Source organism: Balaenoptera acutorostrata, chromosome 7, assembly GCF_949987535.1.
Source record: "Balaenoptera acutorostrata chromosome 7, mBalAcu1.1, whole genome shotgun sequence".
NCBI classification, from domain to species: domain Eukaryota; kingdom Metazoa; phylum Chordata; class Mammalia; order Artiodactyla; family Balaenopteridae; genus Balaenoptera; species Balaenoptera acutorostrata.
In genome coordinates, this window is record NC_080070.1 from 22,055,799 (window position 1) to 22,078,980 (window position 23,182).

The following is a 23,182-nucleotide window of genomic DNA, read 5'->3' on the forward strand; positions in this document are numbered from 1 at the left end:
AGCCTTAGCCTCCCAAAGCACTGTGCTCACCTCCAGTCTCGCATCTGCCCCCCGAGCCTTCAGTCCACTGCAGCTAGAATGATCTTGCTCACTGGAAAGCTGGTCTTGTCTCCTCCAGCTTATGACCCTTTGGGGATTCTCCACTGTCTAAGGATCTCACCCCACCCGCCTCTCTGGCCTCATCTTCCATCCCTGCCTGCAAACCCTGCACTCTACTTAGGGCAAAACACCTGCCTAGAGTTCTCAGGTCCCCTCTTCACTTTCACATGTTGCTCCACCTGCCCACAGTGCTGTTGCTTTTGTTCTTCCCCCAGTGAAGTCCTACTCCTTCTCCAAGACCCTGTTTCCTCCTCAGGAGCCAGCCCTGACCTTCCCAGGTGAAGCTGAGCCTGCCCTGCTCTCTGCCTCCCCGTGCCTGCTCATGACACTTGTTACAGCCTCTACCGCACCTCAGTTATGTTTGTGTACAGGTGTGGCTTCTCCCCTGAGAGGGTGGAAGCTGTATCATCCGCGTCTGCCTTCTCAGCACCGTGGTGTACAGGGCCTGGCATTCTATGCTGTCAGAGTAGATGCTGTTGAATAATAATAGGTAAGTGTATGACTTTGGGGAGAGGTGCCCAATTTGAACCTCAGCTGATATTCATAGAATCACAAAGCTTGGCAGTCAGAGATAAAGCCCAGCCTTGGAGATAAAATTCAACCACTTCTTTATCTATTCAGCCTTTGGGTATTGAGCACCTTCTTGGGGGCGGGCACCACTGTACTGGGCACTGAGATTCCAAGATGAAAGAAATGCCATCCTGGGCCCCCAAGGAACTCAGAGGTCAGAGATTAGAAAGCCAAAGTAAGAGCATCCTTGGCACCTTATGAACAGTGACGTGGCCCCAGGATGGATACATGGGCTTTTATTTTTTATTGGGGGGTGTGGTGCTTGGAGGCTCTGTCCCACCCCTAGATGTAGATGTTGTGGATGGAGATTAAAGTTATTAAGGATGCGGATCAGGAGAACTTTATCACACCTGCATTTAAGGATGAGTCAGCAACATCACCAGATTGCAGGTGAGGCCAAGTATCATGACTGCTCGCTTTGACTGACAGCGACCAGGGGAAAACCCATGGATTTTAAACCTGTGCCATAGATTCCTGTGTAATACCTACCAGTGGGCATTCATGTTTGCATTCAGTATCTACATCTGTATCTGTATCTATATGATGTGACGTGCTGTTCCGGGTGGTCTGAGGAAGTAGGTGAATGAGAGAGACCCCACATTAAGAAGTTGAAAGCATCTGTCAATATCATAAAAGACAGAGACTGAGGAACTGTCATCAACTGTAGAAGAAATTGGACAGGAAAACTAGATGCAATGTGGGATCCTGGATGACTTCCTGGGCCAGAAAAAGTACGTGAGAAAAAAAGGTTACAAAATTTGATTGAGGTCTTAAATTAGTAAATAGTATTGAATTGATGTTAATTTTTAAAATTTTGGTCATTGTGCCATGTTTTCTTCAGATGCTAACCTTAAAGGAAGCCATGTAAAGGGTATACAGGAACTCTCGTAGTCTTCTTGCAACTCGCTGTAAATCTAAAATTATTTCAAAATAATATGTTAATAAATATAATTGTCTAAAGCAAAAAAAAGTTGAAAGTCTCCTAGGGGAGCTAATGCATGCATACATATAAACAAAGTGTAATAAATCTCAGAAGGATTATGGACTAGCATCTACAAAGTGCTATGAGTTTTGACTATAAACTCAGGTGTTCTGGGCCAGTGAACTAGCTAGTGGGAGTGCTGTGTTAAAGGGGGTCCAGGGCACAGGCCAGGTACCTGGGGCAGTTCTGCTCACTGACCACAGGTGATCTCTCAGCCTGGCCAGCCTCATTCCTGAAAGCTCCATCTGCAGCAGGTGGGAGGATGATGGGGTGCTGCTGGCTACGGGGGAGGGTCCAGGGCATCTCTGATTCTGCTAAGTCTTCAGCTACAAAGAGCTGCCCCTTTCCTACGCTTGGATGTCTGCCCTCATTTTAATTTTGCACAATCTGGTAATGGGACCAACCCCAAATCATGTGAATTTGAAGTATACACTCTCCCTTTGCAAAGTTAACACGATCATTTCTAGATTTTTGGAGCAGTTGATTGAGTGCAAAATACTTTAAATCAGAGAGCACACAATACAAAAACTTTTAAATCCCAATTTTTAAAGCGTATTGCTTGGTTTCAGAAAGAGAAACAAGCCCTCTTGTTGGCACGGATATTTAGAACAGTACCAAAAAATATAAAAGATAGTCTCACACACACACACATCCCACAGTATTTATAGGGAACACACTGTCTTTCCCATATGCGGCACGCAAAACGGGGCCAGAATGATCCTGCAGAAACTTCCTGATGAAAACAGGCAAGTCAGCCATTCCGAAGCCTGAGCCTGCCGCCGCGGAACCCCAGCCAGGGCACCAGCGCTTCCTTCGCTGCTCCAAAGATGCTGTGCCTTTCCGGCAGCGCCAGCGTGTAGCCCACTTAAGGGGCTCAAGGAGTCCACGGCCTCTGACACGGAGCTGAGTCCTGGGGACACCCCTTCTTTCTCCCACCCCTCGACCCATCTGGCAGAAAGACTCCAAATTATCAACGCAGGAGTCACGTGAGCCAAACCTGGCGCCCCCCGCCCAAGAGTTAATCCCCCCTCCCCCCTCTGGGTCTGCTTCCCTTTCCCCGGCGCCACCCGTGCGCCTCCTCCGCAGGGGGTTCCAGGATCTGCATCCTCCCAGCAGCTTTTGAAAAACAAAACAAAACGAAAAACAGAGGGGTACTTCTTTGTTCTTTCACCGGGTTTCCTCGGTTTACGGAATTCAATTCCCACCCCCATCTCAGGTCGGCAAATTTCTCCTTCCAGTACTGGGAGCGCCGGCCACTTCATTCCCGGACACTTTCTATGTTCCTGGTCCTGTGCTAAGCGCTCGTCCTGCATTTTATCTTAGTTAAGTCTCATAGCAACCCTCTGAGGTAGGTGTTGTTATCCCTATTGTACAGACGGAAAGAGCTGAGGTACATGGAGTCACTTGCCCAGAGTTTTACAATAGATGAGCACAGCTAGGTTCTGAGCTCAAGTCGGTTTTGATCCCGAAGCCCTAAATCTTTATTGCTGTTCTTGATAGAGCGAGAGTCAGAACAACAGCTAATACTTACTGAGCAATTACTACACGCCAGGCACTGCGCCAAGTGTCTCCAAACTTGATACTTTCAGAAGCAGGCCTGACAGTTACCAGTTATGTGATCTCTAGCAAGTTTTTTAAACCTCCTTTTCAGTCAGTTCCCTGCCTGCAAAATGAAGCCGAAAACATGGCTGTTGCGGAGAGTAAATGAATTAATATATGCAAAGCACTTAGAACACAAAGTGGCACATATTAATCCCTCAAAAATTTGTCTTGTCTTTTTTTTGTTAACTACCACCTCCATTCACAGGTGAGGTCGGTTCAGAGAGGTTAAGCCACTAATTAGTCCAGATTGCCGGGTGCAGACCCTACGGCGCAGACCTGCTCAGAAGGCCCGCCCGCAGGTGAGTTGCACCTGGCAAGTGGGAGACGTGCTTCTCAGGCTTTGCAGCAAAACGCGCTGCAGCTGGGAGGCCTGGAATGCTCCTTAGCGAACACACAGCCCTGGGGGCCTCCTAGCTCCGGATCTGGGCGAAGAGGACCCCGGCAGTGAGGGGGGTCCCGCCAGACCCCCTCAGAAGCACCGCGGGCTACACCTGCGCTCCCGGGCGGGCGGCCCCGCGGGCAGGGGGCAGTCCGGCGCCGGGAGCCCCCCGGCTACCCCTCCTCCCGGCGCTCACGCTCACACCCCCGCCCGCGCGGGGGCCGCCCGCCGGGAGCCCGGAGCCCGCCGCCCGCCGCGCTCCCCCGCCCGCCGCGCGCCAGGGCGGAGTTTCCTCCTCTGCTCATTGTTCTCCGCCCAGCACCGCCCCGCCCGGCCCCGCCGCCCCGCCCGCGCGGTCCTGGGGGAGGGGAGGGGGCGGGGGCCGGCGCAGACGGGACCGGAGTCGCAGCAGCCGCCGGCAGGGCCGCAGCCGCGCAGACGCCGCCCGCGACGCAGCCGCCCGCCGCTCCTCTGCCGCCTGGCTCCGCGCCTCGGCCCGGCTCTGCCGCAGCGGCCACGAGGAGGGGCCTGCGGAGCGCGACTCGGGAGTCTCGGGTCAGCGCCCGGCCGTCCGAGCCACCGCCAGGCCTCCCCGAGAGGCGCCCACGCTCCTGCCGCCCGGCCACCCGGACCCTCCGCCAAGCCCGCAGCCACCTGCTCCGGGTCTGAGGCCAGGACACGATGCGCTCCGCGCTGGTGCTCTCGGCGTTTCTGCTGCTGCTGCCGCTGTCGCTCTCCCAGGATGGTGAGTGGTGGCTCGGGCTCCGCCGGGACCCGCGTCGTGCCCATGCGCCCCCGGCCGGGCCCGCCGCTGGGAAACCCGCCACTCCTCGTGGCGGGACCGGGAGCAGCCCCTACGCGCACCACTGGCTGGGGCCGCACGCGGAGCCCTGACCTTGCACCATCCAAGTTCCTTCCCACCCCGAGAACGCCGCAGGTGCCGGGCTCCGAGCGTGGGTCGTCCGGGGCTCCACTGGGGTGGAGTGGCCGTGGATTGTGTTGGGGCAAACAGGGGCGCGCGGGCGCTGATTGGGTTTGCGGTCCTAGAGCGGGGAATTAGGGCACCACGAGGCTCCACGCTTCCTCTGGACCCCCAGGGTCTGATCGCTCTTTTTCTCCGTGTTTGTCCCCGAAGCAGGTGACAAGCCTCCAGTAACAGCCCTCGTGGCTATGTGTTTCGTGTTCGCAGAGAGGTTTTAACAAGCATTGTGTGCCGGCTTAGCTCACCCGAGCCTGTGCTGGAGCGGGTGGAGAGGGCGAGGGAGTAAGGGGGGTCATCCACAATCCCAGACTCACCTGAGTGGGGGCTCTGCCTCCATGTCACCAAAGGAACAGCTCCCTTCTCAGTGCCTGGCCAGGAAGGTGAGATTCCCTTCCAGCCCCTTTGTAGAAGCAAGAACTTCTCTCATGAAACAGGCTTGGGTTGTGCCTTAGAAACATCTCCCATATTTCTTTTAAAGGTGAAAATCTGGGGGGACAGGTAGCGTCCCAAAGCGCCTAGGAACAGCTGGAGTCTCAGCCCCAGGAGAGAGATGCATTTCTTTCTTGCCCACCTGAGCAGGTGTCTGCAGGGAGAAAGAGTGATGTTTCCACTCTAGGGTCAGGAGGACTGTGGTGACAGCCCAGACAGGGAAGGGACCCTGCTCCTGGTAGGTGCTGCTGTTTGGGACTGAAGTCTTAGGGGAAGGATGGGGTGGGATGGCAGTACAGTCTCTTCTCTGCGTCACAGGGAACTTTGCTGATGGGAAGGGGCTGGCGCTCAGAGAGTGAGTAGGTTTGGGCATCCTCCGGTGGGTGGCCCTGTTACTTCACAGCCTGGTCTGAAAGGGATGGGCACAGCCAGTGGGTGAAGGGTGTGCACCCCTGGAGGAGGGGTCGCAGTGTGAGGAACGGTCGGGACAGCTCTGAGGATGGCAGCCACCGCGGATTTGCACAACCTGCAGGGCTGAGAAGATGCTGGATTGTGGCCGCTCTCCTCAGCCCTGCTCCCAGGAGGGCAGACTTCAATTTGGGCTCTGAGCACCATCCAGAAGGGAGGTGGGCTGTGTCAGGAGGGATGCGCTATAGTTCCCAGTGCTTCTGAGATTCAAAAGGCTGAGCTTGGAGGAGAGGGTGGAGGTTGTGGGACAGGAGTCCTGCTGTTCTGTCCTAAGAGGAGAGACTCCGGAGCCACCCACGGGAAAAGCTCCAAGCCCATCTCCCTGCTGGCTTCAAGGCTGGGACTGTCTTCCCTGGCATCTGCGTACTGCCCCCAAACCCCGTCTCTTCCAAAATCCCTCCTCAAGACTAGCATGGGGCATGGCGCATGGTAGGAGCTTGGTATGTAGTAAACAAATACAGTAAAGAAAAAAGGAACCATAACCCTGCTTCTGCCCCCACCAGCAAGTCACCTGAGCCCAGGTGCCCAGTTTCTAAAATGCTATTACAATATGCCGTGATAAAGGGAAGTGCTTTGAAGAGTGTAAACCGGCAAGGGAGTATTACTGTTATAATTATTTGCATATATTGTGGCCAGAAAAGGCTGAAGGGCACAGGCTCGGTGTTTAGTGGCTATGGTAGATTTCACACTTTGCTATAGGGACTCAGTAAGGACTGCTCCATCTCTGCCCTTCTGTAGGTTGCAGTCATCTGGGATGACGAACCCCCAAACTGCTGGAATCCTGTGATTTAGTTCTAAGCAAGGTTTATAGTGGAACAAAGGAATTACCCCCGACGGGGCCCTGGGAGCTTACTTTCTCATATAGGTGGATCACACAGCCTACAGCGTCAGCAGCGTTCAAACCAGGGCCAACAGCTCATTAGACCCCTTTTCAGTGCTTTTTGGTTTGATATATATTTGGTGAAACCATATGGCAAGTCGCACCTCTGAACCTGTTTCCTTATCTGTAAGATAGAAAGGGCAGAGGGACCTCTAGTTTCACTGTTATAACATTTCTGGGCTTTTGCTCGAAAGGACAGGCTGACTGAGTACTCTGTCTTCTATGGGTCTGATCGAGTCATTTGATGGATGAATCCTAGGCAAGGGAAAGGCAGCTTGAGGTGGTGGAAAACACTCAAACTTTGGATCAGACAGACCTGCATGACTGTAGACCAGATAGTGAACCTCTCTGAGTCTGTAAAAAATGACAACAAATCTCCACCTTGCAGGCTGCTCTGAAAATGAGAGATAACATATTAATGAGTTTGCCATTGTGCACAACTCATAGTCAGAGCTCAGAAAATCCTAGCTATTATGATTAGTAAGCCATATGTGTTGAGCACTTGATCGGTTTAAGGTGCCCCCAGCATCAGGATTCTGCTAATGTTTGTGGGTGTCAATTAATTGCTAGGTAGTAATAAAAACTGAAGCTTAAGTGCCACACAATGGGGGAAAGGGAGGCACGTGTGAGAAAGCGGTAAGATTTGGGAAGGGGCGATCTGGGCGAGGTGAGGTGGGGTTATACAGGGATTTTAAAATAAAAAGGTCAGTGTGGAGTAGGAGACCCTTCCTAGGGTGGCCGAGGCGGAATGAATTCCAGGGTGTAGCGAAGACACAGATCATAAGCTGGGGGTGTGATGGGGGTTCTTCAGATGGGGTCAGTGAGCTGCAGGGGGGCTTTGGGGAGGAGGTGAACTTTCAGAGCCTGGAAAGAACATTCTGTGGGATGGGGTTAGGGGATGGTGGGTGTTCCTAGTGTGGTGCTGCTTGGGCTTGGCTTTGAGGCAGGAGTGAGCAAGACGTAGTGGGGCGGTACCAGGAGGAGACTGGTTTAAGCAGGCTGAGAAGAGGAGGAGAGGACGGGCTGGGAAAGATGAGCGAAGACTCCGAGGGACACCAGGTGGCAGCTTGGCCCAGAGCTGCAGGGTGTGGCCACCCAGGGAGGGGCAGAGGAGCGGAGCTTGGTGAGCCCAGGAGGGTCCTCTGGGGGTCGCCCTGGACCTAGAGAAGGCAGGGCGCAGAGGTAGCGGGACAGGCAGCCCCACGCATCTGCTTTTCCCTCAGGAATCTAGGTTTAAAGGGAGGGGAGGGGCTCCTGCTGAGTGCGGTTTGGATATCTCTGCCCTTTGGAAGCTGAGAGAGGAAGGGGACTCCACCTGGTTTGAATTCCCCTGGGCCGGCGGGGGCGGGGAGCTGGAGAGTTAACTCTATCCGTCCTCAGGTATCTTCTCTGCTGAGAAGCCTTCCCAGGTTTCCTAGATGGAACCCAGTTCTGTCCCACAGTCTGTGTGGGTGTCCCCCCAGCTGCTGAGTGGTAAGCCCCTCGGGGCAGGGCCAGTGCAGCTCAGGAGATGTTATCTGGACCGCGGTTCTCTGGGGGAACTGGCCCTAGCCCCTGGCTTCAGGCTCTCCGGAAGTGGGGCACGAGGCCAGCTCACACCCTGGCAGTGATGCTGGCCACTGGGGTCTTTCTGCAGCAGCCAAGAGCCGGTAGGAGCACTGCGGAGGGTCGGGGCTTCTGGGCTTGGGAATCTGGACCAGACTGGCGGCTGCTGTGGGGACAGCTCAGCTCGTTGCCCTCAGCTCCTAAGGGAAGTGGGAGGAGCCCTTCGGACAGCTCTCTGCACTTGCTGGGAGGAGCGTCGGGATTTAGATGACCCCTACCCCGGGAAGGGCCGGCTTCTTCACACCCCGGGGGCCCTCTGCAGGTCTGCTGAGTGCAAGCTCGAGCTCAGGCCGGAACGGACATCCTCCCGCATCACTGGAGAATGGGAGTGACTGGCCTCTGCCCACCCCCTGCCCAGCAGCCCGAGCCTGCCTGGAGGCTTCATCAGACCGAGAGGCCGGGAGCTCCGTCCTCAGCTCTGGGCGCACTTCCTATCTGTGCCCATGGGGTACGATGCAGGGCAGGGACCTCGGCTGGGTGTGTTGTGTGTCCTGTGTTGTCCCATTCCCAGGAACACCGGTGCAGTTGTGCGGGTCTCTCCTTGTCTTGTGTCCTTGCACTTTGTGGGGCTGTTAGAAGATCAGATCAGGTGGCAGATCTGGGACTGTGGCTCTTCGGGCCATACTAGCCTCACGAGTGTAGGTGTTCTCTTTAAGGCAAGCCTTCGAGAAAATCTACACAAAACATCCACTATAAGTAGCCTCTTTATATTTGCAACAGCGTTGACCATAAGATTCATTTAAGTAGGCAGCCGCTGGCCGTTCAAAATAGAATTCAGTTGACAAAGGGTAGTTTCCACACCACTTCTAAATAACCCGGAAAATCAGAGAACACAGAATTTTAGAGCTGGGAGTGTTCTGGAAATCATCTAATACACCCCCCCACCCCAGTTTTTCAGATGAGGGGATGCAGACCAGGGGGTTCACTTGCTCAGGTTCTCGGGGACTCCCGTTGGTGGCTTCCCGGGGATGTGTGTGCACGTGTCCGCAGCCGTGGTACTAGTAACTGGACTCAAGCCTCAAGGCTCATTCTTCCTTGGGCATCGAAGAAACTCACTCCAACCCTGTTAAGAAAGGGTTGCATGGTGGTGACAACTCTGTAGTGTGCCCAGATTCTCTCCCCACCCTTCCACCGTCAGGGTAAACTGAGGCTTGGAGCCACTTTGTTACTCAAGAGTTAGGCTCCCCGAGTATCATGTCACAGCGCTGGCCCCGTGCGTCGTGACTGTGTGTCTTGTCTGCCATTGCCTGTGAGCCTCTGGTGTCCACAGCCTGCAGTCAGAATCTGGACAAAGGGCTGGTGCGAACCGCTTGTTGGAGGACCAGTGCACAAAGGCAGCATCATCTGCAGGTTCAGGAGCAGCTCCTCCCCACGTGTCCCCACCCCATGCCCTCATGTGGCGCTGAGCCCCGCCCTGGACCACTCCAGCGGCGGCCATCGTCCTCCCAGCCACCCATCCTCCCGCCGGCCCCGCCCCTCTCCCTGAGCGCACCACCACCACCACCCTCTCTTCCTTTGTAGCCTTATCCCCCTCGGGTCAGTCACCTCCAACTTCCCTAGGGCCAGGGCGCAGGGTGGCACCCCGTCCGCCAATTGTCACGGCCGGAAGGCTGTGGGCCTCAGCCCAGGGGGAAGAGAATGCGGAGGAACGGCTGCGCGGGGCTTGCCATGCAGTTCCGGGTTGGGGTGCAGGGAGCCTCCCAGAGCCAGGCCCCTGGAGGTGCGTGGGCTGACCCAGGAGCCATCAGCTGTCTGACCTTCTAACCTTCCAGCTCCCTGACCCGGGACAGTGGGAAGGTAAGGAAATAGGGACACTTTTTAATTCTTCAACTAAGGGTAAGCTAGGTGTGAGACGAAGCCACGCCCCCTTCGTAGCAGAAATTCGCGAGCTCTGTCTGAGGGGGTCCCTCTGCCCCCATCCGGTCAGACTTCTGTGCTGACCTGCTCTGAACGTGCTGCTTGGGGCCAGTGTCTCCAGCCAGGGTAGCACGAGGTTACCTGTGGACAGCCTTTATCTCACAGACCATTCCAGAGAGGGGGAGACGGAGGCCTGGGCGCCAAGGGCCACGGTAAAGAGCAGTTCTTCTCCCAGATGTCCCCATGCCTCACTCCTCATTTCCTGCGGCTCTCCGCTGGAATGCCACCTTCTCAGAGAGGCTTTCTGGGCCTCCACACCCTGGACCCGTCTCCCCCGATCATTTTCTCCGTGGCATGTATCCCCTGACGGGTACTCATTTCTTTGTCTCGCTCCCGAGTGGATTGTAAGCTCCACGAGGGCAGGGACTTCGGTTGGTCAGTGCTGTAGCCAGCGCAGCACCTAGTACAGTACCTGGCACACAGTAGATGGTCCATAAATATTTGCTGAATGAGTGAATGAGCGAGTAGGTGGCAGAGCAAGCTGGTTTAGAATCCGAAGTCTTGTCTGCCAGTTCTGGGCTCTCCAACTGCAAGGCTCCAAATCTGATTCCAGAAGAGAGGCAAGTGGCAGGGGGGCTGGCCCCGTGCGTGGAGGAGTGGACACAGAGGCATGAGGGGGAGCTGCCTTGTGGTCCGAGGTGGCTACTCAAGCTCCAGCTGTCAGCAAAAAAAAGAACAAGAAGGCTGCAGCTCCTCTTCTGAGGTTACCTGCCAGAAACCACACACACCCTGTCCAGTTATGTTTTGTTGAATGGAACTTAGTCCTGTGGCCACACATAGCTGCAAGAGAAGCAGGGAAGAGTACTTCCTTAGGGAAGAGTGATCTTTATTTCAGGCACTCATATGCCTAACCAAAAAAGAGTGGTTCGGTTGTGAAGAAGTGAAGGATGGATATTGGAATAGGTCCCTGGCACATGCTACCGTAGTCCTGGTCCCTGGTTTTCTCTGTCCTCAGTTCTCACCTTGCCAGTAAGATCGACTTTGCATCTGCACGAGTGAAACAAGGAGTTGTCCCCCGTGGCCTGAGGCTCTGCCACCTTCTGGCTCAGCCAGGTCCAGCTTGGCCCTTGTTTTTTTGTGGCTCCAGCCTTTTGGCGCTGATGGAGCAGCTCCTTGTGATGCTCAGGGAAACTGGGGTCCCTCCCTTTCCGGTCCCTCAGCCGTGAGCTGCACCAGTGAGCCAGGTGCCCAGGAGACTTCCCATGAGCAGGGCCTCAGCCAGGGCAGGCATAGGGGAACCTGCTGTCCCCCACTTGTTTCTGGATGGGAAGGAAGAATTTCTGTGCCCCATCATCCTCTTCGCACCTCAGCAGGGCAAGTACAGGGCAGAGGGAGATACTGTTCTTAGGAGATTGGTCCATGGACACTTGTGAGAGCAGCAGCTGGAGGCCACTGGCTTTTAAACCCAGTGGAGATGTTCTGTGAGCTGTCTTAGGGGCCACCGAGAGCTTGGGGTGGGTGCACACCTGGAGGGGAAAACTAAGAGTAGGCCAATTTTGGGGGGGGGTGCAATTCACATCCCCTGCACTTTGTGCCACTCTGCTTTTACCTGTTCTGTATGGCAGGTAGGTCTCCACAAAAAAATTCCTTTGAGAGAAAAGTTCTTCTGTCAAAGAGGAGGGAAGAAAAATTGAAATCTCTTGGCACAATGCCCCAGGCTTCAAAGTTAGAAGCTTGGGTTTTGGTCCAGGCTTTGTCACTTACTACCCTTGTGATTTCAGACTTGTTCCCTGGCCTCTGTTTCCCCAGCTGTAAAATGGGCATCATGCCTTCCTCAACAGTGAGGGTTAACTATGAGCATGTAGGTGGTGTGCCTGACACATTTCAGTTTTATTTCTTTGATTGGCTTCAGTTCTAGCCCAGTACGAGGTGTGATGAAACCGACCCTGCTACTGCCCCCTCCCACGCTGCTGCTCCTTGCCGGCCTGAGCTTCCTCCTCCATGGCCCTTTCCCCTTCAGTCACTGCCCCACAGCCAGGCCACTCGGGATGAGGGCCCTAGTTCTGGGAGGTTAGTTCTACACCATAGCCCTGGATGAGGGTGGTTAGGGTGGGCTCAGCTAAGGAGGGGCTCTGATGGCCAGGCCCACACCTTCCTGGTTCCCACCCAGGTGCTTCTCACCCCACCCGCTAGGGGCACTGCCCTTCGCTTTGGGGCTTCAAGTCAAAACAGGCTTTCCTGAAGCCACCTCCAGACCCTGACCCTGGCAGCCCCTGAGGTTCTGCCCATCACACTGGGAAATGGAGTTTCCCCATCCCACAGCTCTTTCTCTTTTTCTTCTTCTTTTTTTCTTAAAAATTATTTAACTATAGTTGATTTACAATATTGTGTTAGTTTCAGGTGTACAGCTTCAGAGTCTTTTCCATTATAGGTTATTATAGAATACTGAATATAGTTTCCTGTGCTATATATAGTAAATCCTTGTTGTTTATCTATTTTATATATAGTAGTGTGTACCTGTTGATCCCAAACTCCTAATTTATCCTCTCCTCCCTGCCCCCTTCCCCTTTGGTAACCATAAGTTTGTTTTCTATGTCTTTGAGGCTGTTTTGTAAATAAGTTGATATGTATTATTTTTTTAGATTCCGCATATAAGTGGTGTCATATAGTGATTGTCTTTCTCTTTCTGACTGACTTAGTATGATAATCTCTAGGTCCATCCATGTTGCTGCAAATGGCATTATTTCATTCTTTTTTTGTGGCTGAGTAGTATTCCATTGTGTGTGTATGTGTGTGTATGTGTTTATATATATATATTCACACACGCACATACACACACACATACACACACACACCACATTTCCTTTATCCATTCGACTGTTGATGGAAGTTTAGGTTGCTTCCATGTCTTGGTTTTTGTGAATAGTCCACAGCTCTTTTCTACCTGGATAAGTGCCCCTCTGGCCGCCGCTGCGCCACTGGCCACCCCTGCTGCGCTGCCCCTGTCCAGCGTGTGGCTCTGAGTCTCCCCCTCTGAATAGCTTCCTTTCTCCTCATCCAACCTCACCCTGAGTCTGCACCAAATTCCCAGTGACACCGTCCAAGCCGGGCAGCGAAGCACGCTGCTGGTCTTTTCACAGCCACGTCTACATTTTCTTTCTCCGAGAAGGAAGGAGGGGAGAGGAGGCACATGAGGTTACAATCCAGCGTCTAACGTAGACCAGGGAACTGAATATTTCCTCCCGAAGTGAGATGTAGGAGGAAGACAGGAACTCCTCACAGAGCTGCCTTTGGTTTTCTTCACCATAAACTCCAGTGGGGCATTGCCCTGTGCCTCAGTTTACCCAAATGATAAATTTGGACTAGCACCATATGGGTTCTTTTTCTTTTACGACTCAGTGAAATGAGCTGTGTCCCAAACAGTCCAAAGAGAACACGAGTAGTCCTCAAGATATTAATAGCTTTGCTCTCAGTAAATGTATGATAAATGAATAAAAAATTGTTTTATGAATAAAAGGGAACCATGATCCAAAAAGTTTGGGAAGTGCTACCTACTTTTTTCCCCTTCTTGGAAAGTCAGCACATGTTAGGATTTTCAGTGGTCCGAGATGGCCCTCATTACCTTTGTCCACGCCCGCGTTCCCCAGATGTACTGTAACTGTGGAACCTTTTCCTTTTCTCTTTTTGGTAGAACAATCTATTGGGGAGCTGCTGATGTAAACATAATGACCAACTGTCCCAGTTTGCCGAGGACTGAGAGACAGTCAGGGATGTGTGACTTTCAGAACTAAAACCCAGACAGTCCTGTGGAAGGACCTGGACCAGGATGAAAAAACATCCAATGTAAAAATACAACCGGATGCATCTGCAGCGTTGCTAAGCGAGATCTTCTTGATGTGGTGATGTAGCTGTAGCAGGCCCTCCTTCCTTAGGGGCTTTATAGGAAACTGCCTGGAAGGTTGTGGCCACTCGGAAAGCTGCTTGTACCTGAGTGTGGGCAGGAATGAGTGACATTCAAGGCTAGTGGCCCCTCTTGGGTGCTTAACAATAAAAGTGCTTCTCTGATGGAAGTTGGAGCCGTCATGAGGAGAACTGCAGCTGTGTGTGTGTTTCTGACGGTTGATCTTTCGGCTCCGATGGGAGCGAACATGGTTTGCCGGTTGCTTCTGGCTTCTTTCCTGTTGTGCCTCCGCCCCTGCTGCTTTGAGCCCCTGATCCTGACGGCATTGCACGTCTGTTTTAAATTCAGTCTGAGTCTGTCATCCTGCCCCAGGCCTTAGAGAAGGGGATTCCAGAGCCAGCACCCTGCAGTGGCTCACCAGACGCAGTGGTGTTTGGGGCTTTCTCCTTAGCGCTAGATAAGCAGGGTGCGCTGAGATACATGGATCTCATCCACCCTCAGGCTGTCATTTTCCTGGGATTCAGGGAGCCAGGTGGCAAAAGGGGTGCATCTTGTTTGCTGAGTCACCAGCTTGCCTGTGCTTCCCAAGCTGCCACTGGTAGGTAAGGCACCTACCTTCTCCCAGGCAGGTCCATGAGCCGGGGTCCCCTTGCTCAGGGAGGCATAGTCCTGCACCCCAGCTCTAGGGGACACTGCCTGCAAGCTGCCCTGTGCTGTCAGCCCACTCCCCAATATGCCGCCTCACCAGAAGACCCCCAGAACACCACACAAGGTTGCTTTCCCGCCCTCAGGTCATCCTGGTGTCAACTTCTCTGCGGCTACAGTGGGCCAGGGCACTAGAGAGCTTGTGCCATGGACAGCTGGCTCTGGGGAGAGGCAGGTGGGAGCTGGTCCGCAGGCTCTTGTTCCCCCCTTGGCATCCTGGGAGGTTGCAAGTAGGTGGAGAAACACTTTGGCTTTGCTCCCCAGCCTGGGGGGAATCTGGCTCCAATCCCCTGTATATAGTAAATCCTTACTATATATAGTAAGTCCGATCCTGACCACATAGATTTGCATCTGTGGATTCCCTGGGCACTTCCGGGCAATTGTTTCTACACACCAGCTATAACTGGCCCTGGGGTCTCCTGATAATTCAGCTTTGGGTCTGTGTGTGTGTGTGTATGAGTATGGGGGCGGGGGGCGGCAGGCGTGGAGCACATGCCCAGGAGGCTGTGTCTGAGTTCGGTGTTGAATGAAGAGCAGGGAGGAAAAGAAAACAGGTTTGCAAGGGGAAGATGCTCCATCCACTCGGGGCCAGCCATCCTCCCCGTGGGCCTCACTTTTCTCATCTGTGAGGGAGGGGCTGCTACTTAGTATTTCTCAGTGGTCTGAAAGGCCTGACTTGCCTGATGATCTCGGCCCCAGAACTGCCGGCCTAATGGGAATGGATTCAAGTTTGTGGATCCATCCAGGAGGGCCTAGGGGAGTGGGGAGACTGGGGGGAGCCTAGACTTGACAGCGTGATGCTTTGAGCCAGCAGGGATGGCTGGGCGCAGGGGAAGCTGTTCTCATCCCAGCTGGCTGCTGTGGACAGCCAGTGACACCTTGAATTCCTGGAAAATGTGAGCCCCTCTCTGCTCTTCATCTCACCGCAGGTCAGATGCCTCCCCCTCCCTATCTAAAGGCAAGGAGGGGAAGCAGGCGCTGGAGCCAGGAGCGTATGGGCACATACCCCCCCAGGACAGAGAGCCGCACTGGGAGTTGGACCACAGAGTCCTAGATACCAAAGGAGGTGTGACCTGGTGCCCGGGACTCTGACCATCTGTTTGCCTGTCTCTCCCTTGTTGGAGGGGGATCCACGATGTCTAGGGTCCTTCTGGTTCTGACATTATGATCCAGGGATGCAGAGGAAAGTGATGTCTGCCTGGCTTCTAGAACAGGGGACATACCCAGACTAGTCATGGAGGGCTGTGTACTGAGCCACATCTGGTTCTGGCTGCTCAGTAGCTCTCTGCCTCTCTCTGACCCCTGCTTCCCCAGCCTAAGGGGTGGGCATCAGCTCCTCTTCTGGCTCCATCTTTAGGCATGATGCTACCACTATAAAAGCAAAGACCAGTCTGTAAGGGACCAGCATCTTTGAAATCCTGTGGCCCTGGGTCCAGAGCACTGCACCCACTTTGCAGATGGGAAATCCAAGGCAGGAGGATCGTGGTGGTTTACGCAGAGTCTAGTCTTCCACTTGAGCACTTCCGCCTCAGTGCTCGGAGCATAGGGGTGGCCAGATACACTTGGCTCAGATATCTGGGCTTCTGCACCCACTGGGAGGGTAGTGAGATGCAGTGAAGAGAGTGGGGAAAGGTAGGGACAGGAGCATGTGAGGCCGAGGACAAGAGGTGGTGCCTCCCCTTCTCCAGCCAGGAGAAGGAGCCCTGGGTCTGACTTCAGAATCAATCTTGTGTGATCCAAGCAACACTGACAACCTGTCCTGACCTGCAGAACCTCAGAGGGAAACATTTCGTTTTGCTCCTAGTTTCTTCTGAAGAGCTGTGAAATCACTGCGTGTGTGCGTGTGTGTGTTTTCGCGCCTTCTGTTGCCCACTTCAGGTGACATGGAGCCTCCTGGACTACTTTTCGGGGGTGACTTTTCAGCCGTTTGGACACCTGGCTCCGGCCGGGCCTGGCCCTGGGATTCCTGATTCACTTCCCTGGGCGGAGCCCGTAGGAAACTGAGCTTCCTCCACTGGCTCTGAGGTACCAAACATGAGGACCACTTAGCTTTGTTTAAAAGGAACATGGCTTTTAACTTTCCCTGCAGGCCTTCGGGAGGGGGGACAAGGGGGCCAGCCCTCAATTGTTTGTCCATATTCATTTAGGAGGTTTGTTTGTTCTTTTTAAGCAACACCCTGACGAGACCCCCACTCCCCACCAGCAAGCAGAGCTCCCCTGTCCTCAAACACCAAAGAAATCCAGATTCCCTGCTCTGCAGGGCGCAGGCTGACAGCCTCAGTCCCCACCCCTCCCCCTCCCCGAGCGCACACACATTTAGTCTCCTAAGGTGGATTATTTTGCAGCAAGAAGGATGCAGGTGTTATTCCTGGAAGGGGAGACTTCTCTCCAGGACAGAAAAAAAAAAAATGTTTTGGAAATTTGGAAAGCTGAGCTTGGGGCCTTAACTTAGCTTCCAGCAGGCGGAAACCGGTCATCGCCTGGGAAAATCGCAGGCCGCGTTTCACAGAGCTCTCTCCCGGCAGCCACCATCCCACCGTCTGTGCGGGACTTCCCTCTGGCTCCTGGCCCTTGTTTGTTTTCGGCCGGGAGTGGCGACTGGTCCCTGGTGGAGGTTTCTAGGGGCAGCCGAGAAACCCGTACACATCTGGCGATTTTCACGGCTTCGGGAGGGGCAGGGTGGCGTGGGAGTGACAACGTGCTCCTGCGGAAAAATATTTACCGAGGTTGTTTTTGAACTGGCTGCTAAGGGAGGAGCGGGAGGCCAGACGTTCTCCCGCGTTGGCTGCAGCTGTGCGTGCTTCCCGGGACTTCCCAGCGGCAGGTGCGCCTGGGGGAGGGATGCGGCCGCCAGGAGCTGTGCCGGCAGGTGGTTGGTTGGTGCTGGGAGTGGGGCAGCCGCCTCCACCGACAGCCCCCCCCAACTAAAGTCCTGCCCCCCAGTCTGTGCCTGTGTCTCCCCAGCCCAGCGTCACGAGGGCACCTCCCCCCAGAGGGTGTGGGAGACCCATATGCGATCCTGGGTAAAGCTGGCAGCTCAGTGTCTGGCCGACGGGACAGGCCTCAGTAGTGCTACTTATAAGCTTAAGAGTAATGAGAATAAACTGTTTCTGATCGGTGGTTGGTGGAAAACTGCACCGTGAGAAGAGAGAGGAAACACATACCCACCTGTGCCCTTGGCCTCAGACCTGACACAGGCGCAGCGGGACACACAGCGCCTGCCCTCCTTTCCGGAGCCCTTGGCCCAGACATTGGCGCCTCCAGCTCACAGCAGGGTGTTGGCAAGGTTGTCAGCCCGCCTTCCCACGGGCCAGACCTGCCCCTCGGAAGATTTGGAGTATTTTGACATTTCCCCCCAATGCTTACACATTTTAAAAAATGTTCATTTTGTTCTAAGGTAGATATTTCTCTTTCCCCTGACTCACAGGGAGACCAAGGCCCCAGGAGGCCCCAGGCTCACGCAGGACCTAGGTCTCCCACCCCCAAAGCTCGTTCTTCCTGTGGAGGCTGCCTGTACCTCACACAGGTGGTCCTTGAAACAGATCTTAACGATGAGCAAAGGCTCTCTGCCTCCTTCCCAGGGTGCTGTCCTGTCGCCCTGACCTTTGCACGGGAGTCCTTCCCGGCGGGCGAGGTGAGTCCAGTCAGCAGGGCATCACCCCGCCCACCCATAGGCCAGGGGCTTGGCCGCTGCTGGGCTCACTGCCGGCTCAGACAGATCCGGATTCACATGGTCGGCAGCAGGCGGAAGGATTAGGAGGCCCGGGGAGGGTGTTGTTTCAAGGGGGTTAGTCCGTCTTTCCAGTACGGGGAGTGCGACACACCCGTCCCCAACCTCAGGTCAGCATGTGCACGCGCCTCTCATTAGGCACAGTGGCAGCGACAGGTGGCTCAGAGGCAGGAGGCTGGTTCAGGACGGGCACGTCCTTGTGGGTGGGGGGAGGAACCAGGACAGGGGCCGCAGGGGGCTCGGGTAGAGGCAGGACCGAGATTCTGGGTGGCTCAGTTGATGAATTCCAAGCTCTCCTCTTACCTCTCTGCCTTCAGCAACAGAATTATGATAATGAGTAATCCAAAGAATGTATTTAGAAGCTTCCTGTTTCAGGGTGGGGCGGGGTTCTACCCTCTGACCCCACCTGGAGAGCTGGTGGGGGGCAGTGTGTCGCCAGTCTGGCCCGTGACTGTCACTAGGAGGGATTGCAGAGCTCCTTGGAGCCCCCTGTGAAGGCCCCCCCCCCCGCCCCTGCAGGGCCAGGGGAGGGGGTGGGGCAGGGCTGGCGAGCGCGCCCCTCCACCTCTTCCAGGTATGTCTTCTTTGGAGAAATGTCTATTTAGGTCTTCTGGTCAGTACTTTTTTTTTTAATTTTTAATTTAATTTATTTATTGTTTCTGGTTGTGTCGGGTCTTCGTTGTTGCACGTGGGCTTTCTCTAGTTGCGGCGAGCGGGGGCTACTCTTCATTGTGGTGCGAGGGCTTCTCATTGCGGTGGCTTCTCTTGTTGTGGAGCACGGGCTCTAGGTGCGCGGGCTTCAGTAGTTGTAGCACGTGGGCTCAGTAGTTGTGGCTCGCAGGCTCTAGAGCATAGGCTCAGTAGTTGTGGCGCAGGGGCTTAGTTACTCCGTGGCATGTGGGATCTTCCTGGACCAAGGGCCTGAACCCTTGTCCCCTGCACTGCCGGGTGGATTCTTAACCACTGCACCACCAGGGAAGCCCTAGTCAGTACATTTCAATACAAGAGTTTCCCCACCTTCTTCACCCAGAGTCAGACACTTAATCAGATTCTTTCATCTTCACCCACACCCCTCAGGGTGGGATGGGCAAGGACGCAGAAGTGAGGTAGCTTCGTTTCACCGAGGAGGAAGCCCAGACTGAGAGGGAGGGGCGCATATCCAGCATCCCCTCCCGGGTCCCCGCCCCCCCACCCCCCCACCATGTGGTCCCTAACACCAGGCCCTGGTCACGGAGCCCAGCGGGCCTTAAGCAGCTCTCACAGAAGGGAAGCTCAGGCTGCCCAGGCTTTCCCTGCTGACACGGAGGTCTGGGGTCACTGGGCTGCCCCCAGGAAAGCCCCTCCCTCCCTCCCTCCTCTCCGCGTCTCTGCTCCACCTCTCCCCCGGGCTTCTCCGAGTTGGTGAGGAAACACTTCCTGGAGCCAGGCTCCACCCAGGCCTCCGGTTCCTCTTCCTTCCCCAGGAAGATTCTGGCTTACCCCCTTGTCTGGGAATTCGCTTGGCCACAGTCACCCTGGTGCTGATCTCCCCCACCCTCCCCTATGCGGCCATGCCTCACCGGGGAACCTGGGAAGAGCCTCGTGTGCCCCCTCCCCTGCATCAAGGCCTGTACAGATGTGAGCATCCCAGGGGAAGAGGCGAGTTTCCGCATGGCTCTGTGATGGGGAAGATGCGGCAGGGACCCGACTCGGGGCTGGCGTGGAGGAACCCTTCCCCTTCCCTTGGAATATAATCGTGGGTGATGTTACCTGAGCACTTTCTGTGTGCGCTCACTGCTCTGAGTGCTTAAAGGTGTGAGTTAGTTACTGTTATTACCCACCTCTTCACTTTTGACGGCAGCGGAAACTGAGGCATAGAGTGAAGAGCCTTGCCTGGCACGTGACCAGTGCGTGGTGGGACGGGGCTTGAACCCAGGTGGTTGGGCTCCCGAGTGCGCGCTCTTAACCCCTACCCTGTCCTGCTTTCGTGGAGAGGGATGGGGGTGGGGCGGGAGAAGGGGTCACACGTGGGACTGGGCAGGGGTGTGTGCACATCAGATCCGTGTACTTCGGGCTCTGGGCCACACTCCAGGTGTAGAGGACAGGAAAGAAGGAAGAATTGCTGGCCTGGAGAAGAAGAGGTGGGGCAAGGCCCTCTGGCCACAGCCCCCTCCCCCGTGGGGAGGAAGGTGCCCAGGTGAAGCCTGCCTTTCTCCGTGGCTGGGAGATACCCGTGCTGGACAGTGGCAGCCCTCTCCCGCCCAGGGAAACCGCCGGACAGGGCCCTGCCCTGGGAGCAAGTGTCGGGCAGACCAGCTGAAACAAGCTGATAAGGGCAGAACAATTCCAGATTTGAAGAATGCCCAGAACGATCTCCCCCGAGGGGGCAGCTCTGGGCTCCTCTGGGAGAGGCAATGCCCAGGAGCTGGGCCTGATAACCCCCTGGGGTGCTGTTCTCCTGTCCAGAGGCACCAGGAGGGCAGAGCTGCCAGGCCCTGGGGAAGGGCCAGGGCGGCTGGAGCAGGACCAGAGCCTGTGGCCACACTCGTCCGCCTGACCGCGCGGCCTGACGGGCGGCGGTGAGGGCAGCTTGGCACCCTGCCCTCCCGCAGACACTGGAGCTGTCTTTCCTGCCATTTCTCTTCTCGTTATTAACCTCCACCTTGGGTCCCTCAGTCAGCTCGAGCTGCTACAACAAAATACCACAGACGGGGTGGCCTAAACAGCAGAAGTTCCTGTCTCACAGTTCCAGGGGCTGAGAGTTCTGAGATCAGGGCGGCAGCAGGGTCGGGTTCTGGTGACCCTCTGCCATCTTCCCGTGTGTCCTCACGTGGCTGAGAGAGAGAGGAAGCTCTGGGGACTCTTCCTCTTCTTCTAAGGACACTAAAATCCCATCATGGGGCCCCAGCTCCTAACACTGTCACGCTGGGGGCTAGGGCTTCAACACATGAATTGGGGGGGTACAAACTTTCAGTCCGTAACTCCCCTTACGCCAGGAAAGTTGACCAGGCGCATCTTTGGGGCCCTCGGCACCCCCGTTTGGAGGGGTATAGAGAGCAGTGCCAGAGGTCGTAGTCCCCGTTTTTTCAGATGCGGACCATGGCAGGCTGAAATATCCACCCCTCCCCCAGCCCAAAGATATGTACAGTAAATCCCTGAAACTGATTATCCCCTTATTTGGACAGAGGGTCTTTGCCAGTGTAACTAAGCCAAGGATCTTGAGATGAGGTCATCCTGGATTATCTGGATGGGCCCTAAATTCAATGACAAGTTTCCTCATAGGAAACACAGAGAGGAGGCAGCAATGTGGCCCCTGGTGCCAGAGATGGGAGAGATGCTGCTGCCATCTAAGGAATGCCAACCGCCGCCAGAAGCCGGAAGAGGCAAGGAAGGGTTCCCCTTGGAGCCTCCAAATGGAGTGTAGGCCTGCCCACACTTTGATTTCAGACTTCTGGCCTCTGGAGCTGTGAGAGAATCAGTTTCTGTGGTTGTAAGTCACCCAGTTTTTGTTATGGCAGCCTGAGGACATAGGACATAGGACCCAAGGCACAGCGAGGGTCCAGGCTTTACCCAAGCCCAGGGCAGCCCTGGGAGAGCGCCGTAGCCGGCTGGTAGCGGTGACGCGAGTCGGCCTCCCTGTCCCTCTCCCCAGGCGCCCAGCCCTGACCCCTTTCCCCAGCTGCTGTCCTTTGATGCTGTCCTCCCAGGTCAGGCTCCCCCAGCCTCCCTGCCCGCACCGGTGCCTGCTTAGGACCTTTTTTTGGGGGTTGGGTGAGGGCAGCTGGCTTTCTTAAAGCCACAAGGGACAGGCATTTACAAGGGATGGGTATAGGACTAGTGAGGTACCCAGAGCAGAACCCCAGAGCAAACAGCCTCCAAGGACAGGACCCACAGTGAGGCAGAGGGGGGTCCAGAAGGGCCTCTTGGTGGAAGGCCTGGAGTGCTCAGCTGTGCAGGAGAGAGGTAGGTGGGGAGGATGGCCAGACTCTGCTGGGGTGTGGGACTTGTAAAGACCCACCTGGAATGAGGGGTGCGGCTCTTTTCCTGGGAGGGAAGAGGCTCAAGAACCAGATGTCACGTACTGGGAAAATGAGTTTCAAGGTCGGGCGGCTGATTTAATAAAACCCAAGAAGCACGGAGGTGGGGACATTACATGGGGCGGGGGGGGCGGCATCAGATTTTTCAAAATGAAGGGAAGAGGGAGAGTGAGGGGGCTGAATGCAGGGTAAAGAGAGGACATCTGATATACTGGCCCTGGGGAAAAGTCCTGGCCAGGCCAGCAGTGGGCCTGCAGCCCCTCTCTGCTCCTAGGGCAGCCCCAGTTCCCTTGCTGACCCAGGAGTTTGGGGCCTGCATCCTTCCAAAGCTCCCCCATCCTGCCCTGCCCTACTGTAATTAATTCCCAGCTGCCATCCACAAGCCTGGCAATAAATGGGCCAGTTTGAGATGGGCAACAGGATTTGGGGGCTGAGAAGGGTGGGCCCTAGAGAGCTGGGAGGGGCTCAGATTTCCACCAGGCTGAACCTGAGGCAGCATCACCTGGCACCCTTCCCCATGACGTGCGGAACCTGCTCTCGGGAGGTAAGAGGCTCTTGAAGCGGATGTCACATGCTGGGAGAATGAGTTTCAAGGTCGGTCAGCTCTTGGAAAGGAGGTCCAGAGCAAGGCCTCTGAAGTGACTGTTGTCACAGCAAAAGCAGACTTAGCTGTGTTCACAGCGTCATGCTTGGGAAAGTGCCAGTACACCCTTGGGGACCTTAGAAGTCACCTAGCCCATTTCGCAGATGTTTCAAGAGGACCAAGGACTTGGCCGAGCCCTGGGGGATTAGAGGCAGAACCAGGACTCGGAAGGCTCCTCTGTGTCTCCACGCCTGCCTTTATCACACCCGTGCACGAAGACGGCATCTCATCCTGCCTGACTTCTGCCCTTCACCGTCCACCCCCTGCCCACCCCCGGCCCGAGCTTCTTGGTTCCAGCCACACTGGAGGGTGGTGAGCTGGGGGTAACCAAGGA

At 55.3% G+C, this 23,182-nt stretch overlaps 1 protein-coding gene across 1 annotated transcript in view; it reads left to right on the forward strand.

Moving 5' to 3' along the window:
• Window positions 1-4,042: 4,042 nt before the first annotated feature.
• Window positions 4,043-23,182, forward strand: part of PODXL (podocalyxin like) — a 42,585-nt gene continuing 23,445 nt past the window's right edge. Inside the window, exon 1 of the mRNA XM_057550582.1 lies at window positions 4,043-4,377. Coding sequence (XP_057406565.1) covers window positions 4,314-4,377 — 64 coding nt within the window. The 5' untranslated portion in view covers window positions 4,043-4,313. The remainder of the gene's footprint in view (window positions 4,378-23,182) is intronic.